Source organism: Strongylocentrotus purpuratus, unplaced genomic scaffold (genome assembly GCF_000002235.5).
Source record: "Strongylocentrotus purpuratus isolate Spur 01 unplaced genomic scaffold, Spur_5.0 spur5_contig_818, whole genome shotgun sequence".
NCBI lineage: Eukaryota > Metazoa > Echinodermata > Echinoidea > Camarodonta > Strongylocentrotidae > Strongylocentrotus > Strongylocentrotus purpuratus.
This window is the reverse complement of record NW_022145522.1, coordinates 154,332-178,675: the sequence shown is the minus strand read 5'-3', so window position 1 is coordinate 178,675 and position 24,344 is coordinate 154,332. Positions and strand designations below refer to the sequence as shown.

Below are 24,344 nucleotides of genomic sequence, written 5' to 3'. Positions count from 1 at the left end.
ACATGTACCATTCACGATGTATTCAAATGTTTAATCACTGATGTTATTGATGATGAATAAATAAAATCAAATCAAAACTTAATAATGACCTATATCATAACGGTTGGCCGGTTGGCATACATTATATTTTTGTTAAACATGACAACGCCCCATTATGTATAAATTTTGCTTTCGTTTTTCAATTTATTATTTTGTTGCTTAAATATAGACCTACATGGTTTTGTATTTATTTTGGTATATTATTTCATTTATTATTTACAAGCATTTTCAATATACAAATAGTTCAAGCTCCAAAGTGACTGAGAGAGGAAGATTTTTTATTTTTAACTTTAGTTTAAAATGTACATAAATAGAAAAATAGGCCTACAAATACTGCGCAGAAAATAAACACAAAGTAACCTATAATAGGTGAAGTCAAGGAAAGACCACTTATAGGGACAACGCAATCACCGCCAGAAAATGATATATTTTCTGGCTGATATTACAAGATAAATGTAGGAATATTTCCCGACATAGCATCACTGACTTGAAGGACATTAAATTAATTTAAGTTATAAAGAATTCAACTGGTTGTACAGCACACTATATAATAATTCTTTATTATTTGAGATTGCCAAAGTGGTTAAAAATAATATTTCCCAACATGGCAACAAGCTGTACTGTCACTTCAAGAGAGCAAAACAAATTAGAGACACACATGACTGCAATATAATTTGGCAACATTACTATTCTTCAACAGAGATAATATGTTTAAAATGTCATGTTTGAATAAAGCTCGAGAGTTTGATTCAACTTTCAAGTTTGAGTATTCACATTCTATAATTAAACTGTCTCTAGAGCAAAATTAACAAATGAAGGCCAATTTATTCTTGATCATTGGCACTTTCCTTTCAAAAATTAAAATTTGAGTGAAAAAAAAACTCTTTCCATATATTGAAGAAAAAAAAATCGCATTATAAGGACAATAATTATGAAAGAAAAACTTTCCTTTCCTTATTTTATAATGGATATCTAATATTTTTCTTAGGATTCTTCCCGCATTTCAACCAAATCGGAAATAGGTATCTGCATTAGATATAGCGCCATCTATATTTGTTTGTGGTCCTGAACGAATTTGTAAGGAATGTAGATCAGTGTGTTTTATACAGGTTTATTTAAAAAAAAATTATAATCGATCATTTAAAAAATGTATTCAAGGTGTACAAGAGTGTTCATAATTATACTGGGTTGTTAGTCATTCCCGATTACTAGTCACCTAGACGCATTAGTATTAATAATATTGTTTGCCTTTCGATTTCTTTTTTTCTTCAAAGAAAATATAGGGGAGGGAGAAGGGGAGACAAGAAAGTGAGCTAGAAAAATATATAGAGAGAGAGAGAGAGGGAGAGAGAGAGAGAGAGGAGAGAGAGAGAGAGAGAGAGAGAGAGAGAGAGAGAGAGAGAGAGAGAGAGTTTAAACCGAGGGCTCGTCAACTACACCCCTTTAAAAAATTAAAAACAAAAATCATGAAAGTCACAATTCGACAGTTAGATGCGATGTTATAAAAACAAGAAAATACGGCACTGTTTACAACTCCAGATGCGTATCGACTATATCGAGGGATTATAGCATGTAATAAAATTGAATGGTACCCTGCACCCCCCTGCACAAACTTATCAGTTGAAAATATAAAGCAGATTAAAGGGTAATCCAACCCTTGTTTTAAGAACATTAAGTATGAAAGCATAATAAGATAAACAGACTTGTGAAAGTTTGAAATACATCGGAACAATAATCAGAAAGATATGAATGTTTTGATTGGCAGTTTGTGACGTATAGTCGCAAATAACTCAATATCATTTATTTCTGTTTTTCTTCTACTCTCTCCCAGCATGGAGCACTACTCAAAATATATAATGGCTAAAGAACACCCCTGAGTCTTACATTGAAGAAAATTTGAAATTTTAGTCATTTTGTCTGTTGGAGCAAATGGAAAAATGTCCGTCACTACACCTCCATGTCTTCACATGCAGACACATTACCGATTCAGCCAATTTGAAGAGCCCACAATGACAATTACTTTCAAAGTTCATAACATTCTCATCTTTTGTCTAATTTCATTCAAATTTTCACCAGGTTACTTCTCTTTACTTTCCTCTATATGAAGTAGTTTGCTATCAAGGTTAGATTTCTCTCCAATGCATGGTTTGAATAAAGAAATTGCATCTAACACTGAAAAGACCTTGATATAAATAGATATACTAGAGTGCGGGGGGGGGGGGGCAATTAACGACTGAGCATTATTTAATTTTTCACTTCTTAGCCTCAAAATATAATACCCAGTTGTATACCCATGCAGACCTATAGACAAGTAAATCGAGTTGTAAATTGGAAAAACCAATGCCGGTAGCCTACTATTTATGATTTATTGGGCGCAATTATACAGGCCTGTTGAAAATCCTGAAGACTTGTATACGTCATGAACCTAGCTAACAAGGCAAGGTTGGATTTCGGTTGAATGTTGAGCCTTCTGCAAGCCTTTTTTGCCCCCCCCCCCCTCACGGGGCTAAAAGGTGTTCCAATAAAGTTCAAGTTCAAGTTGAAAATAGAATTGCTGCCTTTTTTGTTTACACACTGTTAAAACAAGTATTACAAAACTGCGGGTTAAAAAATTGTTGATTTAAAAAACGCTCAACCATGGTTAAAAATGTAGTGTTGATTAAAATTTTAACCAACTTGATTAAAAATTGTAATACTTGTTCTAACAGTGCACAGTCTTTATCATTTATTTGAGGCGCAAAATGTAACAAAAATACTGATGAAAACTGAATTCTATGGAAGATAGTGTTCGAATGTTGGATTTCTTTCTGAATTTTCAAAATGCTATCCATGCACTGCATGCATCTCCACTGGCGTACTGATGAGGCGGGGGTGGGAGGCCGAGGGAAGAGTTGCCCCCTCAATTTTGTGTTCAAGCGTGGCTTATTTCTCACAAATGTTACTGAACTGACATGATTTTCCGTTTTTTATTGTCACACTTTCGTCTATTCTGTCCCCAAAAAAGCTTTTGCTCTTTACGCCACTAAGTATATAGCTGCATCTAGCGCTATTGGCACATAATTACGAGATGATGAAGAAACAACAGGCCTATCATTATTTTGTGAGGAAGCAAAGCGATCCAGTTTTAGACAAAACAAATTGTACGCGTTTTTTCTTCTTCTTCTTCTTCTGCTTTTTTCCTTTCATTTGTTTAATGCACTCATCCGATTAATGGGGTGCACATACAATGTACGCTGTTGCCCGTAAACATTTTTTTTTTTTTTGTCTTACGGTAATTTTTCATGAAATGATATGGTTTATTCTTGATATATATGAAGTTTATATCTTCTCAGAATTTCATTGGTCAATCCATAGACCTACTTCGTAGTAGGTCCATGGTCAATCTCTGTGACTCTTTTAGATTAGACTTATCAGTGAATTACAATGAAACAATCATTCGACCTTGCCGCCAAAAGAAACGATTTTAGAAATAAACCCGCGCCTTATCTAACGGTTCACTGTCCTAACCAAACAATAACATAATCATAAATTCAACAAGGTTAAAAGTCCATCCGTGCTGTGCTAAGATTTGGTTTCCTTCGAAAGCTGATTTGCATACAGACCAAAACAAACTTCTGTGAATTCTATTTTTGGCATCATATCGCTATGCGATGTCCCTTACGGATGAGTTCATTATTTTGTAGGGGTGAAAAGCTTAACGTGTGTAATGCTCATGTTAATAATATTCGCACGTGGAGAGATTTTTGAGATATGAGGGCCAATACTGAAATCTTGGTTTTCAACCAAAAGTAGTTTGGCTGACAAAGAACGAAAATCTGTTCTGAAGTAATCTGGCATTGATATCAATGTTTTCTTTCTTCTTGTGTTTTACTAGGCTTTCAACCGGAAATGGTTTAGACAAATTTTACTGGCGGGAAGTATCAGTCATAATTTCTATCTTTCATCTTTGTTAAGGGAAACCAAAATTACAAAGTTTTCACCATGCCGAGAGGCGACAACTTTCTATGTCCTACTGTGCACTTTTCCTTTATTGTATCCATGCCATGGCTTGTTTCACTCGTGGGAAACTTCAGTCCCCATATGCCGAATATTTAGGCCTTTACTTTTTAATTATCTCTCTCTCTCTCTCTCTAAAATTAAATGCCATATCGTTTGACTTTGGCGATCATGCTGTTCCACAACCCTCTATCAGAGAGTTAAATCTGCATTATAGTTTATGATCACGTTAGGATGATACCCTTATCCTTTATTTTATACGCAACCTTCACACAACCCGTCAAACTTCGACTTATAGAAAGCCATTTATGTAACTTCGGCAGACTCACAGTGCCGACGATCTCCGACCTGAGCGGAGGAAGGATACAAGAGAGAGAGAGAGATAGTACAAAATATGATTTGGATTGTAAGCATATAGCCTATCGGTGAAAATATTTTCATCAACATTATAGGCCTACATTCAATCGAGACATTTAATGATATAGGGTAATAGCGTTATATTCATAATGTTTCACACGAATTAAAACAAAAATGAACAAAGTAGGCTTACAGGTGTGTTTTTTTTTAAATAGACACTAAATTCAATTATGCCATCTATTGCAATCTTTGCGAAGAATGCAAATTAGCCCTGGCGATGTAACAGCAGGGCCTGAGGATCGTGGAATTACCCATTCATTGTATATATTTTTGTGGGGTGAAATTTAATTTTTTTACCGACAGTGTTAATTTCTATTTCTTCTTCTTCTTCGAGATAATCTGCCTCCTTTAATACTGAAGATTCTTGCAAATGCCGTATACTCGGCCTGATTATTTTACCATCAACATTCACTGATTTTTCTTATAAAATGAATAATTAGGAGAAACTTTCATACAGATCATGCCCACTGATACTTCTAAAATTAATTTCACTTTCATGAAAAACTATCTTGCTTCTGAATGATGAACGAAAAGAACAAAGAAGATTTTCTTCTAAGGTTATCACTAGTTCACACATGGCATGGCCAGAATATCATTATAAAGAAATACAAACCCTGTCTACAACAAAGACATTCCTTTACTATATCATATTGCAACCCCCCCCCCCCCCCCCCCCCAATCCGTTTCTTTGTTCCTCATAATTTTAGTTCCTACCCGTCGAACGTCTTGAACACCCCTATATGACAATGAAGGTGCTCAGGTCATACGGACTGCTCACAACAAGTTACCTTTTCGCCATCGAAAATCTCGTCGATCGCACGCGCGCAACTGAATCAAAACATTGGAAGCCATTCATTGGAATTTTCCCGCGACTTGGGGATTGGATTTGGTATTATATCTCATCATTCGATAACCTTTCAGCTAATATCAACAATTGTTGTGAGCTCCTTTTTGCGTTTCTCGTCGGTATTCCTCCATTACATATCACTTCAGTATTTTCCTGCGGAGCAAGCACCATTTGTAAGTAACATTGATGAAGTTATTATGCCAGCTGCCAGCTGTGTGTTGGCTTGCGCAATGCAGTATTCCATGCATCTCGGTCTTGTATCTCGTATCTCACAATGCAATGCAGGTTGCTTATTGCATGGGATGCAAGTCTGTTTTGTCGACCATGCTGTATTGACTTGTTGTGTACATGACATCAATTGTAATGCTTTGTCCTCCGTACTGATTACTACTGAATAAGATGAATTGAGAGCCCCTGAAATAAATATGAACGCCAAATGTAAAAGATCTACTTAAATGTATTACATCTGCTAAACACTTCCTGGAACTAGCAATTTAATAAACAAACCATGAACATATTATTTCAATTTTACCAAACATTTAATGAATAAAAGAGTGGAAGAATATCTGACTTAATATGTGAGATATGATTACATTGACTTTAAAATGTTCTTGATTGTGTGTTTTAAAATATATTCTGTTGACATTTAAGAGGGCATTGCAAGACATTCAATTTTCAATTCAATTAATTAATTTTTCTTCTTTCAGTCGTTCACATTTACAATGATGGTACATTTTAACGCATTCACATATTTATATGCATTGTCTTACTAAGGAGCCCGAGAAGACAGGTGAAATAGTGAATGGTGAAAGAATGTATTAAACTTGAGTAGAAGTCTAGTTTAACTTAAAGAAAGGAAACTTAAAAATTTCAAGTTCAATTTTTACAATTCAATTTATGATAGTCACTCTAACTTGTAAGTTTTAAGGGTCTAGCTCTAGGTCTAGATCTAAAAATTCAAGCACTTTCTCTTTTTTTTAGACAATTATAAGTAATGTAGACTCGTCTCTAGGTTACATTTTTATTTTCATGGTAGATCTACATCTCTTTATTTATGGGGATGTTGTTGTTTTTCTTCTATTACTGTATTAGAAATTTAGAATATGCTTATAAATGAAAAGGGGTAGAATTAGAATTCCCATATTGCAGAACCATCAACATGTAGTGCTGTGTGATTGTGTGATTTTGATGAATCAACATTGGCTCACAAGAAAATAAAAAATGATAACAAAATAATAATATGAGATTTGTATAGCACCCACCGAATTCACTTGAAAGCAAATGCTCAGGGGGCACACTTGTGAAACAGAAATAAAAAAGAGATTGTTTAAAAGCATCTGCAATATAAAATAAAGAAACAGGAGTAAGAAAAATAAATGCAAAATTGAAATTTAATGATATGATATGCCAAATTAAACAGATACATATTAATATTATATGTAAACAGTTCGACTGATCTACTAATAACAAATCTCTTGAGGGAGAGCACTCCAAGACGTAGGCTCTGCATGAGCAAAGTTTTTTTTCCCCCTCTTAGTATTCAAGAAATGAAGTTATACATGTAAATCGAATCTTAGATTCTAAACTGTACATCCTGTTTCTAGCTTACATGTTCATATACATGTACAGATACTACATTGTGTAGATGGCAGTTTTCAAAGCAAATATTTTGTCTGAAGTTCTGAGAACTGTTATTTGTACAGCTCTGTGAATTACATGTATTTGCTTCCGGTGTTTACCTTGTGCAACAAAACACCATTTATTGAGTGCACCATTTGCTGAGGAGTTATGTAAATATAAATTTCTATTATTCTGCTGCAAAAAATGTTCACAATTCTGAATGGGATTATCATTAGGAATACATCTATCAGAAAGAACATACTGTATGAAAACTTTTACATAACTTTTTCAATCGTTCAATTCAATGAGGACAAGAATTTTTTTTTTTTTTAAGTTTGATAAACCAGCAGTTTGGTTGAAAAATATGAAATTCTTCTTGGATCATGAATAAGTCACATTTGTACTTACAAATACAAAATGTACTCATATTTTATATATAATGCATCTACATCATTATCGCCATTAGGACATTTCCTTTATATAATATCCCCAGACTTTACATTTTCATTATTTTGTTTTTATAACCATTCTTGCTTGAAGCATTGCACACAGACTGCTCATATACATTTTTATCTGCAAGACTTTATAATATATACCAGAGAGATCATACAGCATTAACTGAAAGTTTGCCATTTTTTCTAATACACTCGGCCTACATCATGTACGTGTACATTATATAAAAGTTGCTGCTTTGGACTGGTGGCTTTTCTAGAGAGGCGGCTTTTTCTAGAGAGGATCTTATATGTCTACATGTAGGTCTACATGTATTTTTTTGTTAGAAGGTGGTACAAATATAGGTGATGATCAAGTAACCTTGATAGAGGTGGCTAATCATATAATACAGGTTGAAATTAGATGTACATGATTGTCAACATACATGTACTGTGTACGTGTGCATGTGCATGTATGGTACGTCAAGTGTTAGACTTTGAAATTAAACAAAACTTTATTTTGGGATGTTATCTCCTAAATATACAAATAATAAACTTTCTATTACTGGTATACCAATGTTCAAAGCTGTTTCTCTATCTTTGACAACCCATTTAAAGGAAAAATTAGATCAATATAAATGTGATCCCCTAATCAAGAACCTGGATATGAAGTACATTGTAGTCTGCAAAACCAGACTCTTTGACTTTAATTTATACTACCTTTGTCAGTCTCTGGCAAAGGCAGATGAAAGCAGCTGCATGAAGTGCAAATCCTTGTTGCTCGGGCTATACATTTTCATTTTGGAAGCCAGTACACCAAGTCTTAAGAATTAACTTTTTAGATTGTTTATAAATTATGCATGAGCCCTAATGCCAACAAATTGAAATATTGGCAGCTAGTCTGTACATGGATTTTCATGTAAGGCACCCATGTGTCCTGTGCGTCTGTTAGTGTCGAGCCACTGCTTTAGATTCAGCTTAGAGACCTAAATTAAAGTTCTGATCCTTTGTGACAAGACTGACAAGCTTTTTATTTCCTTTGAACTAGTTCTTACGAAGCTCAAAGTCTGGGATGATGTATTTGATTTTATCAGTGCTTTAGCCATGTGTTCCATAGCCATGTGTCCTACTAGCACGTGGCAGTGTGTTGCCTTGAATAATACCACAGCCTCTTTGTTGTTCATCATCCGTGAGCTTCGTGAGGAAGCAATGTCTTAGTCACGTTTCATAGTTATCTTTTGATGAGACAAACGAACTGGTCATTTATCTTTTATGTGTGCATACATGTACATGTTTGTTATTGTTGAAAGATATACAAGCATTATAAAAGGTGATTATAGTCAATATTTTGAAGCAATTACAGTGTAAGAAGTTTGGAAATTAATCATTTTATCATAAAGACTTCTTAGTCAGGCTCTTACGAATTTGAGAGATTAAAAAAATACATAATGATATTGAAAACAAAGAGTGTAATTTAGTTTCTGTTAAATGGGGGGGGGGGGGGGGGGTCATTTCCATGTTAATGAAATATCATTCATAGCCAATACATGTATAGGATCAATGTACAGCAGTTTTAGTCTCGTTGATGATGTAATTAAAATTTGCAACAACAAGAATAAATAGATTGTTTTTGTCATGCTCCAGTTAACGCCATTTGTGGGGAACATAAAAACAACCATCAGTTGCCCACCAGTAGTGATTAGTGTCTCTTGAATGAAGATGTTAATTTGGTTGTTTATCGCTCACAGCTTGATTGACATGCAAAACATTATTCCCTCCCACTTTGTACAGGGTGACTCAAAAAAAATACACAACTTCTCATTAGATTCATATCCTGCAAATGAAATTGTGAGCAAATAGGCTTTCATATGATTTGATTTTGGGGCCAACTATTTCCTCTTTCTTATTTTACAATGGTAGGAGTGGAGTAGGACCACTACCCCCCCCCCCCCACAACAAAAAACTAAATAGTTGGGAGAAAACATAATTTTACCAAAAATGGAAGTACAAGATATTGTGGAAAGGTTCAATTTTCACCTTTTTTTATGTGTATTTTCTGCGTGAATGAAAAAAATATTCTTAAGAACATGAGGATAATTGATACTTCATTATGGTTTATGAATACACTGTAAACAATACACAAATTGCCATCCATGTATTATAAATCAAATGGAATTATATAAATTACATTTCAATAGACGTGAATTTGAGATGAGGCTTTAGATGTACAGTAGATGAATATTGGTGGATCATGTAGAGTATGTGCGTGCAATATTCCAGCTGAAGCAGTGAGGGAGGGAGGGAGGGAGGAATGAAAATTGGATTGAATTCAATTTAAGCATGGATTACCAGAACCCCACTTCCTTTTCTCCCACCAGGCCTCTGCATATTTTTCATATTTCGGGGTCCTAGAAGAATGTGGTGTTTATGTCAAATATGTAGAAGCATGGCTCCATCATCCTCCTCTATAGACTTCCTTCTGCAGACGTAGGATTGTACATGTAGTCATGTACATGTATGGTCATTGACCAGTCACAGCTCCATCCCTCCGGCCCGGCGGCCGCATGCCTCTTGTGATTTTGATCTTCAACCTCATGCTTGTTGTCCTGGAAATAACCTTTGCTGAGGGTGATATGTACACTGTACATGTACATGTACAGTGTACATACTGTATACATGTACATTCGTACCTTAGGCTTACATGTAAACATCTAACCTTGCACCACTTGAGCAGTATGCAGCTTACCTTATATTACTTACATGTAGTAATTTAGTATGCATTTTTATGGTTAACATTTATTGACTTGAAAAGATTTAAAATCATTGTAAATATATTCTGGAGTATCTCATTCTTGAACTCATGCTATCACTGAAAATAAATGTCCACAATATGGGCTTACAAGTTTACTCCTATACATACAGTATACAAAAAATGACTGATATACATTGTATTTTGCTATAAGTGCTATTCAACTTCTTGCTAGTAGCAGGATCTATCTTGATTCACCAAAATCCCTTCAAACATTCATGTAATGTTAGCGAGGCTCAAATGTCTTGTTAAAACCAAGTAGGCGGACACTAACATGATGAACATGCACTTGGATTGCTGGCTAAACAAGCTTGCTGAGCACTATAAATCATTTTACCCCAGAGAATTCTCAAGCACTCTACCCTTTCTATGGCCTACATGTACTTGCCGCGATGGGAGAATCCAATCGGCCATGTTCCTCCTTGCCATCAGTATCAGCATTAGTGACGCGTAGGTGTTACATTAATGCGATAGGTGGTATGATACTAGGACACCATTATGTTGAACACGTTTTGGCAGGGATGTTTTGGCAGTGTGGGCTTCTCATATCACGGCTATGTGTTACAATGTATAAGCTTGTAGTATGCATGTTAACTAGACAAGGAGGCAAGGATGTTGATGTTAGTGTCTATTATGCAGGCATTAAAGTTATTAACCACTCATCAACCACTGAACATGTACAACCAAAGAGATACCAGCTGGTATCTCTTTGGTACAACTATCATATTTTTAGAAGAAAAAGTGAGAATCGAGTGTGATTTTAAAATGTTTAATCTTTGTTGTAGTTTTTGAAAGAACTAAAACATATTTGAAATATAGGCCCTATCTGTTCCTGTTGAGTAATCTCACTAGGCCATTTAAAACAAAATCATGTTGCGTCCCCACACGCTTCCTTTTTGGGGGCCGTCTGCTTTTTTTGTTTTTTAAACATACTGCTAAAATGATCTTTTCCTAAAGTTAGAAGAAAAAAAATGCTGGCGGCCTTCTTGAAAATTAACAGTCAGGGAAAATGTACCAAGCAGCCATTTTGAAGAGAAAAAAAAGGGCCTCCTTCCTTTTTTTCAAAAAGGCAGGACGCTAAACATGTTTTTTTTATTTAAAGGTGGTACAAAGTTTTGGTATGGGGTCATGAATTTGGTTCAAACGAACATATTTGAAGCATATGCGATCCTACAATATTCAGTGATCCTTGTTGCGGTTGAAATCGAGTCTTAAGTTATAAAATTGTAAATAATACGTTCTTTATGTTGTATAGCTCTCTTTCAGGGTCAAGATATTAATTAAGCTGTAAAACATTGTTTCCTGACTAAAATCAACCAATTAGCTACCGGTATTCCCGTTTGGAAATTATATATCACAACTACATATTCTGAGATTTTCATGGTCGCAGCTATGTGAAATTTATCAAAATTTACCGGGAGCACCGGTAAATTTTTATATTCAGTTTTTCTCGAAAGCAGAAGTGTTTTAGGGGCTAAATTTTCTAGTGCTTATAATACATCCACAGGGGCATCCAAATATATCAAAATTGTAAAGAATCACTATCTATCTATTTTTCGAAATTTCCCAAAACTTTGCATTACCTTTAATTTGGCCTTATTGCAATATCCAAACTAACCCTATGAACCTAGTGGTTTTGGGGTTTTATTTTCCACTGAGCTTGAAAAAACTTACTGGCAATAATCAAGAAAATCAAGAAAGAAAGAAAGAAATGTAGGCCTATTTTTTATATCTTTTTCAATGATTGGGTTTAAGTTCAGACTAAGTTTTGGGCCTACATTTTGGGCTACTATTAATTGCTACGTCTGTACAGCATACATGTATGCCGGTACATATAATTCTTAGACACTTGTTATTACACTATTGCAGAGTGGGTGTAACTACAGTAGATGGCAGATTGGATGAAGAAAGCTTGAAGCTAATTACATTTGCAATCGTGGTGATGAGTTTGGGACTAGTCTGTTGCTGTGGTAACCCCATTGTTCCCCAGCCTGTGATTGCAGCTAGCTAGCCTTGTGTCTGTGGTTCTGTGCATAATTAAAGGACATGTAGAGCATCGCATAGAGATCCAGTCGCTCCTGATCATCACTGACGTAGTTTGTATTGTGTTAAGCAATTAAATTTTCTTATAGAGATACTATGATGTCTGGCTTTGTTTAATCGTTCAGTCTACAGTCTACGCTGTGCATCCTATCGATTTTAAAGTAATTACATATTAAAGGAATAAAGGGTTCTAGTACTTGTGTGACATTTAAAAATGTTCTAAAATCTATAATAAAAGGTACAATTTCTAAAAAGAATAGTAAACATTTTCAAAATAATGTTTTCATACAGAAAACATCAACACATGAGCATGAACTGCTTACAATTTCTCTATTCCTTGTCAGGTACGGGTGTACAGAAGAAATTAGAAAACTTTCACACATCATTGCAGTCATCTTTGCATGCCAGGCCAAATAACATGTCAACAACAAACTGATTTGATAAGTAATTAAGTGTATCTCTGAGTTGTTTTCATCAGTGTAAGCAATTTTGATGAATTATTGAATGGCTGTGTGGGTAGGAATATGAATAGATGTGTAGGTTGCATGGTAATGGAATCAGTTGTTGGTATGCACCTGCACATGCCATGCCGTATGCCATTCTGTAAGCTCATCAATTATTCATGATGAGATCTGAGATGGTTATGGATGACTGTTATGATCACATGTGATTGATTTGATGGAGGAAGTTTAGCAATACATCTCATATCTCATCAGTAACCATAAAATACATGCAGGCCAACAGCTTACATCTTTCACTTGTATGGATGTGATGCATCATGGATATAATATGCCTCGCAACATGGCTCCTCTACACATTTCTTTTGCCCTTCTAGAGATCCGGAAAATATGGAGGGGAGGGGGGGGGGGGGGGGCGAGAGCGGTGTTTTCTTGGTCCTTGTGTACCAGGCGCCTATTGGTGCCAACTTGCCAAGCCCTGCATACAAGCAAATGTACATGTAAAGTAGCAATTTATAGTTCAGTGTTTTAAGGAAAATAATACGTACAAACAACGTATTACATTATACATTGTGTTCATTTCTTGAATATCATGTACATTTGCTAGAATTTCACGGGACTCTACCTCCATCAGTCCAAAAATGATGAAGGTCTTTATAATGACATCCACATAAGCCGACATAGTCCTCTTGTTTCGGTTACCGTACTTCCAATACATGCATATTACTCAAGCTACAGTATACATTGTAATTACACTTCAGGGAGAATATGATTGGGAACCAATTTATTCCAGAGTTGTAAAACAAGGCCACAACTTCCATCATGTCTGCTAATAGATTGTACTGTACATGTACATACATTTGTGCACAAAAATGGCCAATTATGATCTCACAAACCGAAAAGCCAGAATTTATATGCAACAACAATCTATGTTTCTGATAACGAAAATAAAAGATACCGGGGTAGTGTAAAATATTTTTGTTGATATTGAGCTGACAAAATTTTATTGACCTTTTATTATTTTCTAATTAACAAAATTTACTAAAAATTACATTACACTCGTACATTGGCGGACTAATGTACATGTAGGTTTGCCTGTAACTATACAGGTGTATACAGTTATTACGTAGACATCTATAGGCAAATACATCAGGATTTCCTCCATAATATAATTGAAAGATTTTCCAGTTACTTTGTTCCACTATCTCACTCTCTTGCTATCTAAATGTATGATGACCTGTTCCCCATCCCTCTTCCCTCCCCCATCCCTCTCTCTCCTCCCCTCCCCCTCTCTCCTCCCCTATTCCTCCCCTATTTCTCCTTCCCTCCTCCCCTATTCCTCCTTCCCTCCTCCCCTCCCCATCCCTCTCTCTCCTTCCCCATCCCTCTCTGTCCTCTCCCTCTCCTCTCTCTCTCTTTCCCTCTCTCTTTCCCTCTCTCTCTCTCTCTCTTTCTACTCTTTCTCTTTCTACTCTCTTTCTTTCAGCTCTCTCTCCCTCCATCCCTCTCATTGTGATTATGGTCAGTAGTTCTTTGTTACTTCAGACGCTCTCAGTGCTAATTTTGTGATGAGTCATGTATTATTACAAGCCGTGTCTTTTAATTAATTATTAAAAGCGTGGTCTGCTAGGCCTAATTGAGGGGATCATTTCTACCGCAAGCTTTTTTATGCCTCCGCCACCGAAGGTGGTGCCGGAGGCATCATGTTTTCGGGTTGTCCGTCCGTACGTCCGTACGTCCGTACGTCCGTCCGTACGTCCGTACGTCTGTCCGTACGTCCGTACGTCCGTCCCGTTTGACCGTTATCACAATATCTCAAGAACCATTTAAGATTTAAACTTAAGACTCTGGAATAGTATTTATCACCATAGGAAGACGATCTGATTAGATTTTGGAGTATGTAGGTCAAAGGTCACAGGTCACAGAGGTCAACTTATGAAATTCCTTGTATTGAGTTTGTTAGCGCGATATCTCAAGAACCATTTGAGATTTAAACTTCAAACTTAGTGATAGTGTGTATCACTATAGGAAAACAATCTGATTACATTTTGGAGCACGTAGGTCAAAGGTCAAGGGTCATAGAGGTCAACTTATGAAATTCCATACATTGAGATTGTTATCATGATATCTCAAGAACCACTGGAGATGTAAAAACTTCAAACTTAAGGATAGTATGTATCACCATAGGAAGATGATCTGATTAGATTTTGGAGCACGTAGGTCAAAGGTCAAGGGTCACAGAGGTCAACTTATGAAATTCCATTCATTGAGATTGTTATCATAATATCTCAAGAACCACTGGAGATTTAAACTTCAAACTTAATGATAGTGTGTATCACCATAGGAAGACAATCTGATTTTGGAGCACGTAGGTCAAAGGTCAAGGGTCACAGAGGTCAACTTATGAAATTCCATACATTGAGATCGTTATCGCGATATCTCAAGAACCACTGGAGAATTTTCACTTCAAACTTAATGATAGTATGTATCACCATATCATAATATCTCAAGAACCACTGGAGATTTTAACTTTAAACTTAATGATAGTGTGTATCACCATAGGAAGACAATCTGATTAGATTTTGGAGCACGTAGGTCAAAGGTCAAGGGTCACAGAGGTCAACTTATGAAATTCCATACATTGAGATTGTTATCATGATATCTCAAGAACCACTGGAGATTTAAACTCCAAACTTGTTTAAATTGCTCTATGGCGGAGGCATCATTTTCGACTGCGCGCAGTCAAAATTCCATCTAGTTTCGCCTCTACATTAATGGGTTCAGAAATTTTGTTGATCCTGTGTGAATCATTAATTTATTGTGGGTTACAAACCTCTTACATGTGAACACTGAATTTGATGAAGCTTAAATACATCATCAGTTTATCAATTAGTGGTGAGGGTTTGTGGTAGAGTTTAATTATTAATCTTTTTACGGTACAACCTCTAAATCCATTTTTCACCACAAGGAAAGCTTTTAATTAAATGCTGCTGCATTTATCACATAATGTACTCACATTACGAGATAGAGTTTGGTTTTTGGTGGTAAAGATATAATTAAAAAGGCAGTTATTACTTGTCGTTCTTCTGATCTGAATATTTGTTGTACTAATGAGGCCTACTTACTACTTTAATCTTTGATCAGCGTAGTTTAGTTAAATTAGATTACATTTACCATTTATATTGAGATGAAGATAAGATACTATAGTAAATGAGTATGTAAATATTTTAATAAGATATTTTGTTACAGATAATAACAGTTATCTCAAATGCAATGATGGGATTAAGATAATCATCTTTAGTTATACAGTTATACAGTGTGTGCGGGCAAGCACTGAATCCAATGACCAGGGTAATAGTATATTTGTAAAGCGCTTAGAGACATTTGTAATAAGCGCTATATAAAAATTAAATATTATTATTATTATTAATACTATGTTTTTCTTTTGTTTGTTTGTTTGATTTGTTTGATTTTTTATATATATATTTTTTTTGGGGGGGGGGGGGGTAAAGGGAGGAAAAGCTTGTTATGGGATAATAAGCATATATCAATTTGGGGTTTTGAGTTAAATAAAGACCATGCCATGTGTTGATTATTGCATGACCTGCATGAAGGCCTTTGTTTATATTTTGTTGTTTTTGCTATGTTTCTTTGCATAATAAAACTCATTTGATATACTCAACACTATTGGGAGAAAAAAAAATAATCATGTTATATTAAAACAATGCACTTTAGTATGACTTTAGGCCCTGCTGTCTGATCAAAAAGTGTACTATTCCATTATTTCTACCATTGTTGGTAACGTTATAGATCTGTTTGTATTTTTCTTTTTTTTCAAACATCCAACCTCAAGTTTTGTTGCAATAAAGAAATAATAATAATAGTGATACTTGTTTGATTAAATTGTCCATATGCCAAGAAAACCCAACTCCATCTATACTGAAGTGCAGATAGGTAGGTGAGAGTGCATAGCGATGTACATGTATGCAGCATGCATGCACGTTGAACTGTTGCTTAGATTAGCAGATATGTGCAGGGATATGCAGGGATAGCAACAAAGGGAATTTCCATAGATTTATGATAATGTGCCTCTCATATTGAGACTAGTCTTCGTCACAGCCCCTTTTATGATGGGGTGTCGTTGACTTGTTATGTGTGGGATGGGATAGCTTATGATTTCCTTCTACATTTTATGATATACAGTAGTTGAAACCACTGCAATTAAATTGGAGCTAATCTTTATGGCTCTTGTGTGCTATTGTTGAAATTGTCTTGGAGAATAGGATGGGGGGGGGGCAGGAATATTAATTTGGTTTTAAAATCTGATGTTAAAGTTGAAGTAAAGGCCCAACATGCGTGTAGCTTGACATTAATTCATTTGAATAACAAACTATAGCATACATGTAATACATCAATAACTTTAATATTCAGTTTCATTTTAATTAGGGCCTCTTTAAAGCTATGATAAAAGCAATTGTTTAATCACATCGATGCTAATGTACATGTATTTAGTAGCCTAGTATTTAGATAGGAATGACATATAATACACATGTACATGTACATCAATGTAGATTCTTTTTTATGGGACTGGAGGGGGTCATTGAAATGCAAAAAAATGGCAAGTCGATGATATTCATATGTGTCTGTAGGCCTATGATCTAATGCATGATGAACATTTAATAATTTGGTTAATTTGATATGTTGCATGTTAAATACAAACTCCTCTTTGGCCTGCCTGTATGTATGCATCCACTTCTAGGCCTATGATAAACACCAACAGATATTTTATTCATAGGGTCTGATTATAAAGACTACCGATGTAAACACAGAGCTATACCCTAGTCATCTCATCTGTAAACCGCAATAGCAGTCATGTAAGCCCAAGTGCAACGTTTGTCTAGGGGAAAACTGTACACACTGGTAGACCAGCTGACACTGCCATGCCAACACTGCAAATCAGTAGTCTCCTAATTTCATACATTTTCACAAAAACTGATGTAGTGTGTGCAACTTCAGGGTTCTCCTGTAATGTAAATATAAATAAAATGTTATTAAATGTTAAAACTCAAGACTGATTGACCACCTCTAATCACAATTAACCATGAAGTTACAAACCACCTCCCTATCTATGAGAACAGAGTCTGAATATATAGTCTACTTGGTCTGTCTACTGACTAATAGCTAATAATGTGTGTCTGTATATCTCAAGTAAGGCAGTTGGCAAATGAAGCGAAGCATGCTGGAAGGTATCATATCTCTATTGAAAAGCCTATCCTAGTGTACTGATCCATAAAATGATTCCATAATGAGTTGCAAGCGTTACAATATTTATCTCATGTTTTAACAGTCCCCCCCCCCCCCCTTTTATTCAATCGGAGGATCTAACCTCTCTGATCTACATACAGATAGAGCTACTGTGTGTGGTAATTGATCGACGACTACATACCCCAGTAGCCTTCCAAATGTCAGGATAATCTACACCTGTAATGTCTTGTCTTCAGGGATTGTTCAAAGCATCAACTCAAAAGTTCCCAAGTAACCACCGCCCCTCCCCCTTCTATCGAAAGGTGACAAGTTTGTCCTCAATTCTTCCAGGGTTCATCAGTCTTCAGTGACTTGCTATGAAACTTGAAAGCATATGTTGTCTTGGGGTAAAAAAAGAGGGAAAAGTAGTACATGTAGGAAAAAGAAAAATAGTATCCTTGCTTCGTTGAAATAAATAGTATTCCAGAAAATGTCTCGTTCTTGATAGTACAATGTTATGTTAATAAAAGGCATGACTGCATTGCAAACACCTCATTGCAAGATGAAACAGTATGAGATGTGTTTATAAGAGAAAATGCAGTATATATGATCACGTACATGTACATGTTTACATGAAGTCCAAAGACTGAACAGTGTCGTATGCTTTCTCATGACATGAGCATGTTGTTTGCAATCTTCTGCTGTATGTAGGTGTACATGGCTAAATGTTCATGTCATTGGCAGTCTGTTGGAGTATTTATAGTAATTTTAGCATTGTTGCCCTTTGATGTGGCGATGTCCCGTTTTGATTTGCTCCAAAATGAATCGAGGATCGAGTTGCACCCACGAATGCCAAGCATTTCCATGGAGGGGGACGGTGTGAGAGACAAGTAGAGAGAGAGACACACATACGCACACACACACACACACACACACACACGCACACACACACACACACACACACACACACAGAGGCAGACAAACAGAGAGAGAGAATGTGCACTGCAGTTATGTATCTATTATTATTATTATTTGTGTCAAATACCATTGGTTGTGAGAAGGTTACAGTATGTACAACTCATATGCCACAACATACTGGGCTTCTATCAATTTCAAAGTACTTGCCCTTGTACTAAAGTGTAAATCACAGAATAAATAGTTAAAAGGATAATTTTTTCGTGCAAGACCTGAAAAAACACAAATGATAATTGTTAAAGATTTTTGGCAAAGCTAACTAGTGTGTATGTGAATGAATAACCTGATTCTGTATGGGGCCCATGTTTTAATCGATAGCCATAATAATAATGCAGTCCTTGATATTATCAACTACATATAGGCCTACAGTGCCTACTGTTGTCAATGTTCTTTGATTTGCCAACTTTTCTCTTGTATGTATTCATTTCTACTCTTTCTATTTTATCTTTCACAGAAAGCAACTTCTCTGGCTTCAAGAATCGTGAGCTTTCCAGACGCATCCATCTCTTCATGATTGTGTGTCATCAGAGCATTTCTCCTGCATATTGTGGAAGCGTTGTGGGTGTGATTCTTGAGTTTCCGTGGCAACCCCTCGTCCCATGTCCCTCAGAGAGCACAACTTCCCTGCAAAGGGAGTCAAGAGAAGAAGAGAACCTCATCCCAGATGGACATTAAATCCTATATGAAAACATCCATCACTCGCATCTCAACATCCATCTCTATCCTACAATCTCAATCGCGTATCATCTACGATACATCCTAGTTTATCCTCCAGCGCACTTAAGGTCTCATCTTGCCACAGGTGAGGTGAGTTCTGTCGGTCGTTGACTCACCAGGGCAAGGAATAGTTTCCTTTGGTCAGAAGCCATCATCACGGCATCGCCACCCGTTCCCACCCATCGCTGCTCCTCGGTGCCCATCATCGGCAGCCTACTGTCCTCCTGGTGGTGGGGAGCTGAGCGGGATTGCATGTGTGGCTCTGTGGGGGCGCTAGACTGCACAAAGCTCCTCGGACACAGTACCTCTAAGACAGGCAAGATGGTGAAGACATTCCAGGCCTACCTGCCCAACTGCCATCGCAGGTATAGCTGTATCCACTGCAGGGCTCACTTGGCTAACCATGATGACTTAATATCAAAGGTAAACTACCAACTTTCTTTGGGACATCTCTTTGTATTGCTGATTATAGTGGACTTTTTCCACGTGTGATACTCCCATGTTTTCACTGACACATTTCGCAGTATTGATCCTGTCATTTTTCATTTCTCTCCAGTTGACATGAATTGTGAGGGTCATTTCATGACAATCTGTACCATTGGTTTACATTAGCTTTCAAGAAAATTCAGTGGCAATGAAGTTCAAGACAGTTGATGTAAAGCACAGATTTGGGTATATGGGACTTTACCAATATTTGGCATAAAAATCCGGTCCAAAGTTTGAAGCTTTTTCTATTTCTATTTTGAATATGAGGGGATTTTAAGAGCAATCTTTCCATGGAACAATTAATGCCTCTACAATGTTCTCCCACAAATGAGGAAAAACAAATAATAAGAAAGCTCCCAAATAATTTTCAAACTTGTACAATTACCAGAACTTGACCTTGTCCTTGGTTGATTTTAGAAAGGTAGAAAGGACTGTAATAACAATAACAAAGTCTGGACTGTCCCAGTGCTTAACAATGGATCTAACAATTCATTCATGACTCATTCTGTTATATAAACATGCATTGTCTAGTATGGCAATGGGAATTGGGATGATGATTGTATGCAACATTGCTGGTTAACAAAAGGTTGGTTTGACAGTTGGCACGCTGTATGACACAAACATCGACACCTGACTGTCAGGAAATAAACTTGTGCTCCATGTAGGGTTGGTGCTTATTTGCATGCAGTCGCAAGCTATGAAACATAGCACATGTTTTGCAATGTGACGAACTGATCGATCATTCATATATCGCTCAAATATATTTTTCACATGTGAAAAATAAAAAATAAGCAGGTTTTGTACCTTCCTTTGTCGGCTTAGTGTAGGAAGATTGGATGATAGCCTAGGCATACATGTATGCTTCATATCACCGTGCATTGTAACTACTGCAGCCTCTCATATTTCATTCCAAGATGATTACAGAGATACCAGTATTATCTGCGGAAATGAAAGTTGAAACGTCATTAATTATACTCCATTTCATTTATCCTGAACGGACAATCTTTCACTTCCTTTCTTTGATTTGATAAAGGCCTTTTCATGAGTGAAAATATTTGCATGGAAGCTTCGAGTGAGTGGGTTCCTGAAAGGTCTTCAAGAAGCTCTGGAAAATTCAAACAGAGCTGTAGGAGAAGGAAAAAATGTGAAAAACAACAAAGAAACACACATTTGACAAGGAAATCCTACTTACATGTACATGTAATACTAGACTAAAAATCGGGAAAGGGCTCTAGTAAAACAAAAAAAAATTCCTGGTAGTTTTTTACACTGCCCTTCAATTGTAAATGCTACATGTATCATACAATTCTTGCTTACAGATCTCCAAGAAGTACATGCATATGAAAGGTTGCTTTGATGTAAACCTCACTTGACCGTGTTATGAACTTGTGAACCCAAGTAGATATGTCATTAAATATTAAACATGATTCTAGACAGGGAAGGAATGAAAACAACCTCTGATGCACACATCGTCTTGCCAACATGTAGTCTAAGAATTTAGGACTGAATAATAATCATTCATATTTAATAATATATTAGTTTATACATTTTCCTTTAAGAGAGCGGATGAATTTTACACTAATGTTAAAATGAAAGGCCGGTCATGAAAATTTGAACACCTTTTCTACAAGGGTTACTTAGAGAATGCAATGCATATAAACAAGTATGATTCTATTCTGGAAAATACTAAAAATGAAGTATAGTGCCCCACCTGCCACCTCTCCTTGCCAAATATTAAGTTGAATGCATAATAGCCTGCGGGACTGATTATTTGCCAAATATTGTGCTATTTGCGAAGAGTCTGTATTTGTAGACTATCCTAAACCTTGACTGTTATGAAAGTAGCTTATAAACCACTTGTAATTCATAATTTGTGGTTTTCCTTTTCCCTTCCTGATGAGTTTGAAGTGAGAGTAGGAAGTCTACATTACAAGTCCCTAGAGAACTACAAAAACAAAGTCTATTACATGATATACCAAAACATCTAAATTGTCCAGCTTTGTAGACATCCCTTTGAGTCGCATCTTAAAGATAAACTCCAGTACTGGTAAAAAAAATAAATAATAATTCTCACAGAATCAAACGAAACTTACACTGAATGTTCAAGATTACAAATAAATGACATGTGCCAAACAATTTTGAAAGAAAATGTATACTGGCTGAGTAATGAGCATAGAAAGACAAGGAAATCAAGGTAGTACTAGCCCCGACACCATGAGTGTTGTCCCATATATAGCTTTCTATGTTAGTGTTTGTTACTTTACCAAGACTCGGTCAAATTTATTATGATTTTGATGACTCCAGAACCTTGCGGTGCACACCAATACTTACATGCTACATGATCAACTGTTTCTGATCCTTTCCACACCTTTTCTTTCACAATGATATCGCATTACCAGTACTAAAGTTTATCTTTAATTTGATAAAACTCATGAGGTCAACAGTATTTCAAACTAAATGTTTTTTAGTCTGGTTAGGGAGCTGGAAATAAAACATATGAAGATGGCCTTTAAAAAAAAATCTATTTATTTAATGAGACAATAATGTGGGTTGCTTGGTATTGCAATTAACATACCTTCTATTTAAAAACAAATGGACCCTTGCACTAACTATTAGCGGATCAGTGGAATAGCCATATCAAAACCACCGCTTTCCACTCTTAAGGCCTAGTCCATATGATACTGAATATGCTTTAACAAATTGGGATGAGTAAAATTAAGATGATACCATGCATATGATTGGCAAAAGTGGGGTGAAATAAAACGTAAATGCTACAAAAATGGCTGTTAAGTGTATTCACTTTTTTATGTAGTATAAGATACAGAATTGATTTTGGTGCTATGTTTGTAATCTAAAGTTTTTAAAAGCATCCCATGTGAAAGAGGCATGAAAAGGCTGAATTCCATCTACAGTACTTGTAAGATGTAGATGGATGAAGCAAAATGAATGAATAAAACATGAGCTTTGTAGAGAGTGTGATGTAAGTTTTTAAAAGCTTCTTGAATCTATTTGTGCAAAGGGTGCCTAGAAATATATGAGGAAATAGTTTCTCATGCCTAAAAAGGGTGGATATGTAGACCAATCCATTCAAATCAAGGTGAGCAATCTAGTTGGGGGGGGGGGGGGGAGCGGGTATTCATGAATACTTCAGAGACAGCAGTAAACTATAGAACCCCCTTATAAATGTAGGGTGACAATAAGATTCATGAATCCAATTAGCACTTAAGCGCTAGAATTTATAAATCTTTATTATTTAGTCCTTGATCTGACTCTTGCAAAATTTCTTAAAAGTGCCCATAAATCCTCATTTTGGAAGGGAATCCCAGAAAGTAGCTTAAAACCAAACCTTAGGAAGATTACAGTTTTGTCAAATTCTAAAGCAAAAAATCTTGTTATTGATGTAGATTTGTTGACTCTGGGAAAGGTCTCTTGTTGCAATTAAGATTTCTTTGAAGTCTATTTCAAATATGAAAATCATACTTTGTTTCTTTTCTTCTTTTTGATGGGGGTGGTGCTATAAAGTAGCTACTTTCGTCTTCTTCCATGTTGTTTTTTCTTTCACTCCTGAGGCAGGTAATCTTTCTACTATTTATGAGAGATTGGCTGCTTTGATAATATCCGAAACGTGCTCCAACCATCTCATCATCTCTTCCCTGCAGTGTGTTAGGTGCTAATCAGTATGATGGTGGAATTACTTTCCAATATCCATACAGAGTGATGTTGAGAAACATTCAAAGGATTATTCTCTCCCTCTTGACTGTGGATTCATGAATAGAATCACCATTAGAGATAGCATGCCTGGAGTGTTGTATCGGTGATGTGACATTTCCTCCTGCCATCACACCCCAGCCACACTGTCAAAAGGCTCCTTAGATAGACCCAATACCACTTGAGAATCTAATCAAAATTTCACTCCATTTTTGACCAAATATAAGAAAGGTGTACATATGATCATCGTTTTTGTGAGGAATTCTCAAAAGAAAGATCATTATTGCATAATATCTTCTAGACTGTATTCCTAAGAGATTTCTGGCCTTTGTCTACATGTAAGGGGGGGGGGGGTCTTTTTGTCCATGTCAATATCACACCATACAACAGCTTGCTACCTTTACTCTGTTAGAAACTAATTAGATTTTAATTATGGCCTACATGTCAATCAGTAGCTCACTAAACAAGTGTTTAACATGTGCAGCACTCTTGCAATTATAAGCCAGTGTTGATCAACTCTGAATCGAAGGTGGGATGAGACGGTAGTCGGAAAT

General features: G+C 36.0%; 1 protein-coding gene across 1 annotated transcript in view; it reads left to right on the top strand.

Annotated features, from left to right (window-relative positions):
- The first annotated feature begins 5,246 nt into the window (after positions 1-5,246).
- LOC578029 (protein yippee-like 2) overlaps positions 5,247-24,344 on the top strand; it is a 32,877-nt gene continuing 13,779 nt past the window's right edge. The window contains exons 1-2 of the mRNA XM_778219.5: positions 5,247-5,472; positions 19,334-20,019. Of these exons, the coding sequence (XP_783312.3) occupies positions 19,849-20,019 (171 nt within the window). The 5' untranslated portion in view covers positions 5,247-5,472; positions 19,334-19,848. The remainder of the gene's footprint in view (positions 5,473-19,333; positions 20,020-24,344) is intronic.